This window comes from Nylanderia fulva, unplaced genomic scaffold, assembly GCF_048542155.1.
Source record: "Nylanderia fulva isolate GAGA-0341 unplaced genomic scaffold, ASM4854215v1 Scaffold136, whole genome shotgun sequence".
Lineage (NCBI taxonomy): Eukaryota > Metazoa > Arthropoda > Insecta > Hymenoptera > Formicidae > Nylanderia > Nylanderia fulva.
In genome coordinates this window covers 74,318-80,130 of record NW_028189580.1, presented here as the reverse complement: position 1 = coordinate 80,130, position 5,813 = coordinate 74,318, and the positions used below count along the sequence as shown (strand labels likewise).

Sequence of the window (5,813 nt, the reverse complement as noted above, 5' to 3'; positions counted from 1 at the left end):
GGGCGGTAAAGCGACTCAGATCGGAGCATAGCACACCCAGCCCTGCCAGTAACACTCAGTTGGGCAAAAGGCCGAAAGTCGTAACTGACCAAAGGACTTTTGCCCAATTGACCTCCGGTCTTGTAAGGGTTGCCCTGGTTCCCTTGGCTTACCCTGACAAAAGACTGGAAAAAGACGAGGCATCGCTTCTGAAAGAAACGGTCAGGAGGCGTATCCTTTGCTTAGCAAGGGGTACCAAAGCGCCTACTTTCAGAGGCACCTCGGATAGGGATGGGGCAGTTGTCTTCAACTGCACAAATAGGGAAACTGAGGAGTGGCTTAGAAGCCTAACCTCAGAAATTAAGATCAATGGGATCGAACTGCGTGCACTGCGGGTCGATGAGCTCTCTAAGAGACACCGAATCGTAGTGCACGTAGAGGATCCCACAATACCTGTCAAGGAAGCGTTGGAGCTACTTGACAGGCAGAACGTAGGTATCCAGTCACCGGACTGGGTGATCGCGAAGGGTAGCGAAAGCAGGGACGCCACGAGCACCCACTTCGCTGCCCTTGTTGGGGATGGGGCTTTGAGGGCGTTAAGAGCTCTCAATTTTAAATCCTACTGTGGACTTGGGCAGGCAACGATCAGGTTGCCTGCTGGAGAAAGCAGCAAGGAAGGCGCAAAGGAGAAATCACCGGACCCGTCAGCATAAATATGGCGGACCGGATTCACTTTACGCAGATTAACTTGCATCACAGCAAATGCGCCTCGGCTGTACTAGCCAGGTGCGCAGCAGTGATGCACACAAGTAAATACATATTTTTAATACAGGAACCATGGATCATCAAGGGACATATAAAAGGACTTGGCAGCTGTGGAAAACTATTCTGGGCCGGAAACACGGACCGACCGAGAGCGTGCATTATAGCGAAAGGAATAGACGCCTGTCTACTGCCACAATTTAGCGATGGTGACTTTGTTGCCATCAGACTGAAAATAAAGACGACCGGTGGAATAGTCAGGGATCTAATTATAGGGTCAGTGTACATGCCCTACGATTTGGAAAACCTGCCCCCACATGAAAACGTGATTAAACTCACGACTTATGCAAGGCAGAAAAGGCTAGAAATACTCCTGGGGTGCGATGCCAACTCGCACCACCTGGTGTGGGGGAGCACCGACATAAATCCCAGGGGTGAAAGCCTATTTAACTTTGTGGTAGGTATGGAGCTACACATCCTGAATAGAGGAACAGAACCTACCTTCCTGGACTCTAGAAGACAGGAAGTGATAGATATAACCATATGCTCTGGCGGAATATTGGACCTGTTGAGGGGATGGAGGGTCTCTGATGAGCCCTCAGGATCAGACCACAGGCAGGTCCGTTTCACCATAGAGCAAGTACAGAGCCAAGGGTTATGGAAGAGAAATCCTAGGAAAACAAATTGGAGGGGGTACGAGAAAGACCTTAGGAGTCGACTCAAGGAAGCACCCACTAGATTCCACACAAAAGAAAATTTGGAAACAGCGGCAGACTACTTGAATGATGCCATTAAATACTCATACGAGATGAACTGCCCATTAGAGTCAAAGAATCCTTCAGCCAAAGCACCATGGTGGAGCAAAGAGCTGGCTAAGCTAAGGGCTGAGGGGAGAAGACTTATTAATAGGGCCAGAAATGTAAATACACCGAGAACCTGGGAGGAGTACAGGAAATCTCAGAGAATTTACAAAAAGGCCATAGTAAAAGCTAAAAGGAAAGGATGGAGAAGTTTTTGCTCAAGTATAGAGAGTGCTCCTGAAGCATCTAGACTGAGTAGAATACTCTGCAAGGAAAACCAAACACAATGGGGCTGCCTTAAGCTTCCCAATGGAGGGTACACAGAAACTGCGGAAGAGACCCTACGGCACCTCATGGAAATCCATTTCCCAGGCTTTAGGGAGGACTCAGCAGACAACAACAACAGGCAGAGACCCATGACCTTGCACAAATCAAGGGCATGGGGACTGGCAGCTAAAGTGGTCTATCTGCAAGCAGTGGAATGGGCGGTCGGTTCCTTCGAGCCTTTAAAGGCTCCAGGACCTGATGGAATATACCCGATCCTGCTGCAGAAAGGGCTGAGCAGCTTGTTAGGCCCAATGACAAAAATCTACAGGGCAAATATTGCCCTCAGACATGTCCCCCAGAAGTGGAGAAACCAAGGTGGTTTTTATACCTAAACCTGGCAAGAACGGTCACGTCAGGGCAAAGGACTATAGACCAATTAGCCTTATGTCCTTCGTATTGAAGACCTTAGAGAGACTGGTGGACAGATTTCTCAAGTCCAACTCTCTAATACAACAACCTCTAGCCGACTCTCAGTACGCTTACAGGGAGGGCAGGTCTACCGAGACCGCCCTACATCACCTGATAGGCAAAGTTGAGAGTCAGCTGGAGGCAAAGGGCTATGCGATTGGAATCTTCCTGGACATCGAGGGCGCTTTCGATAGCACTTCACACGAGGTGGTAGGGGAGGCACTGATCAGACATGGAGTACAAGAACCACTGGTGGACTGGATAGAAGACATGCTAGTGGATAGATGCTTGACGGTGGAGTGCCAAGATATCTCCATCAGAGGAAAACCAACGAGAGGCTGCCCACAGGGGGAGTTTTATCTCCTCTGTTGTGGTGTCTAGTGATAGACGACCTGCTAAAGGAGCTACAGAAGAAAGGTTTCTCGACCTTTGGCTATGCTGATGACGTGGCCATTGTGGTTAGAGGACCATTTCTCAACACACTAAGGGACCAAGCAAAGGATACCTTAAGGATTGTGCAAAACTGGTGTGAGAACAGAGGTCTAACGGTTAATCCGAGCAAGACAAATATTATGGTCTTCACCAGAAAATATAAACCTGAACCCATAGAGACGTTAAAACTCTGGGGAAAGGAAATACCGTTTACAGACTCGGTGAAATACTTGGGACTGATTCTAGATCCTAAGCTGAGCTGGGGAAAACATCTCATAGAGCAAAGGAAAAAGTTCTATGCATCCATGTGGATGTGCAGAAGGGCAATGAGCAAGTCGTGGAGCATCAGCGCTGGTGCAGCATTATGGCTGTACAGGGCGGTCCTGCTGCCGCGGCTGCTATACGCGTCAGTCGTCTGGTGGACGAGAATAAATAAAGGGGAGGTGGAGAAACTACTTAGAAGCCTGCAAGGTAACTACCTAAGGGCTGCAGTAGGGGCCATGAGAACCACACCCACAGAGGCGCTTGAAATAGCACTCATTGTCAGTGTTACGCCAATAGGATTGGCTGCGATAAAATCAGCCAATACCACGGCATACCGCCTGAAATGTCAGGGTGAATGGAGAAACACAGGACTGGGACACACCAGGCTAGGTCTTCTCCAAAAGTACCCTATTGAGGGAAAACAAGACAGAACCACAAGAAAGTATCAACTGGTAAAACATTTTAAATTATGGATACCTGATAGAAACGAGTGGCTGAAACCGGGCGGGATCATGGACACAAAGGTGGACATGTGGTTCACGGACGGGTCAGGCATAAACAATTGCTTTGGAGCAGGAGTATATGGACCTGGGGAAAACCATAGGGAGAGTATTCCAATGGGAGGCAACTGCACGGTCTTTATGGCAGAGATGCTCGCCATCCTCAGATGTGCCGAACTGATCCTAACCAAGGGAACAAATTGCAGGAAAATATATATCTGCACGGACAGTAGGGCAGCCCTTCTGGCGTTGGCGGGTGCGACCACCGAGTCATACTTGGTATGGGACTGCATGCTGGCGCTGGAGGAGCTGTGCGGAAAGAACAAAGTAACGTTAGTCTGGGTACCCGGGCATCAGGGCATACCGGGAAACGAAATAGCAGACTCACTGGCTAGAGAAGGGGCTAGCAAAGCACCACATAGTCGGGAGGTGGGAGTGCTCTTTACGATGGGCAAGAACTTCATCAGAGACAGTATAAACAAACAACACAAGGCCAGGTGAGAAAATCTGAAATCCTGCCGACAGGCTAAATTTCTGATGAAAGACATAAATGGTAACAGAACCAAAGAACTACTTACACTGAATAGGCAGAAATTGAGGATGGGGATAGGACTGCTGACAGGACATTCACCAATACTCAAAGCCCACCTATTCAATATCAGACTCGCAGACAGGAAGGAGTGTCGACTATGCGGGGAGGAAAAAGAGGACAGCATACATATTCTGTGCCAATGTCCGGCTCTGGCTAGAAAGAGATTCAGGATCTGGGGACAAAGTTTTCTTAAATCCTAAGAATTAGACAAAACAAGGGTGGTGGAACTCATAAGCCTAGTGGAGAACTCTGGGCTGAGTACACATCACCCAGTTTAAAGACAAGAGTGAGGAGACACAATGGATCTCGCCAGATCTAGGTGCCGTCGGGGGCCAAGTCATGGAACCACTCACTTATTATTTACTACTACTACTACTACTAATCACATTAACCATAATGATAGATACATTTTAAATTGTTTCTCTAATTGCACAAAATTTCTACGTGAGAATGACGATCTATTGGTTACGAGAGCTGATAAAGAACAAGTTACTGTGATTATGGATAAAACTGACTATATTGAGAAAATGAACGTGTTACTTAGCGATGAGTCCACGTACAAAACACTGAAAAAAGATCAGACTAAACAAATTAACAATAAGATTAATTCTCTCGTTAAATCGTGGCGTGACAATGATTTAATCGAAGAGAGTCGACGTACAAATTTCCAAGAAACTTAAGTAGAGATTTTCCACGTTGTTACGGGCTTCTGAAAATGCATAGAACTAATTTTCCTCTAAGAATTGTTATCTCAACTTTAGGCAGTCCTCTAGATAATTTGGCTGATTACATACATGGCATTCTGGTCAAATCAACACAGAAATCAAAATCATACTTTAGAGATGGTTGGTCTTTCGCTAAAGTTATCGAAAATAGAACGATCAATGATGACGAGATACTGATATCCTTAGATATCACTTCCTTATTCACTAACATTCCTAGTGAATTGGTGTTCAAGGCGATTGAAAAACGTTGAACGGAAATAACCAGTAATACTAAATTTAACTTACAATAATTTCTATATGCAATTAGAGTAATCTTAGAATTAACGAGTTTTAAATTCAATGATAAGTTTTTGGCAGCCCGATTAGATGGGATCTCCGCTTTCTCCGATTTTAGCGGATTTAGTACTTGAGGACTTAGAATCCTATTGCCTAAACATGTTGGATTTCACAATTCCTCTATATTATAGATATGTAGACGACATCATTGCTATTATTCCGGAAGACAAGATTGAACAGGTTTTCACGAGTTTCAATAATTACCACACTCGTTTAAATTTCACATACGAACTAGAAAACAATGGGTCATTTTTTTCTACATAGTGACGATAAATTATAAACATAATGATTATTTTGATTAATATTCCAGTATTACCTTCAGTCATATATATGAATTAACGAGAATTCATGTAAATTTTTTAAGATGTAAACGTCTCTAGTTTTACATTTAATATTATTTAGAACTATTTAATTTATTTTTCATTATCTTTGTTTTTCTGACACAGTTAATACGTGACACTATTTTTAAATGTGTTCTGAGTTCTAAAACTAAAAAAAAATAATAGAATATTCATAATTTCATAATCTAAATAAACAGAACTTATATATTATAATTAATATGTATTTCTTTAAAAGTACGTTTTTTAAAAGTCTTTAAAAGTTTACGTTTAATATAAATTTCAAAAATTGTATACAAAAGATATTTTAATAAATATATAAGTACTTTATGCAGAAATAATAATTTTCT

At 43.9% G+C, this 5,813-nt stretch overlaps 1 protein-coding gene across 1 annotated transcript; it reads left to right on the top strand.

Moving 5' to 3' along the window:
• The first annotated feature begins 2,252 nt into the window (after nucleotides 1–2,252).
• On the top strand, nucleotides 2,253–4,264 carry LOC114942800 (uncharacterized). Its single transcript, XM_085479979.1, has 3 exons — nucleotides 2,253–2,552; nucleotides 2,597–3,969; nucleotides 4,033–4,264. Exons 1-3 carry the CDS (start codon nucleotides 2,253–2,255, stop codon nucleotides 4,262–4,264), a joined length of 1,905 nt encoding a protein of 634 aa, XP_085336105.1.
• The last annotated feature ends 1,549 nt before the right edge of the window (nucleotides 4,265–5,813 follow it).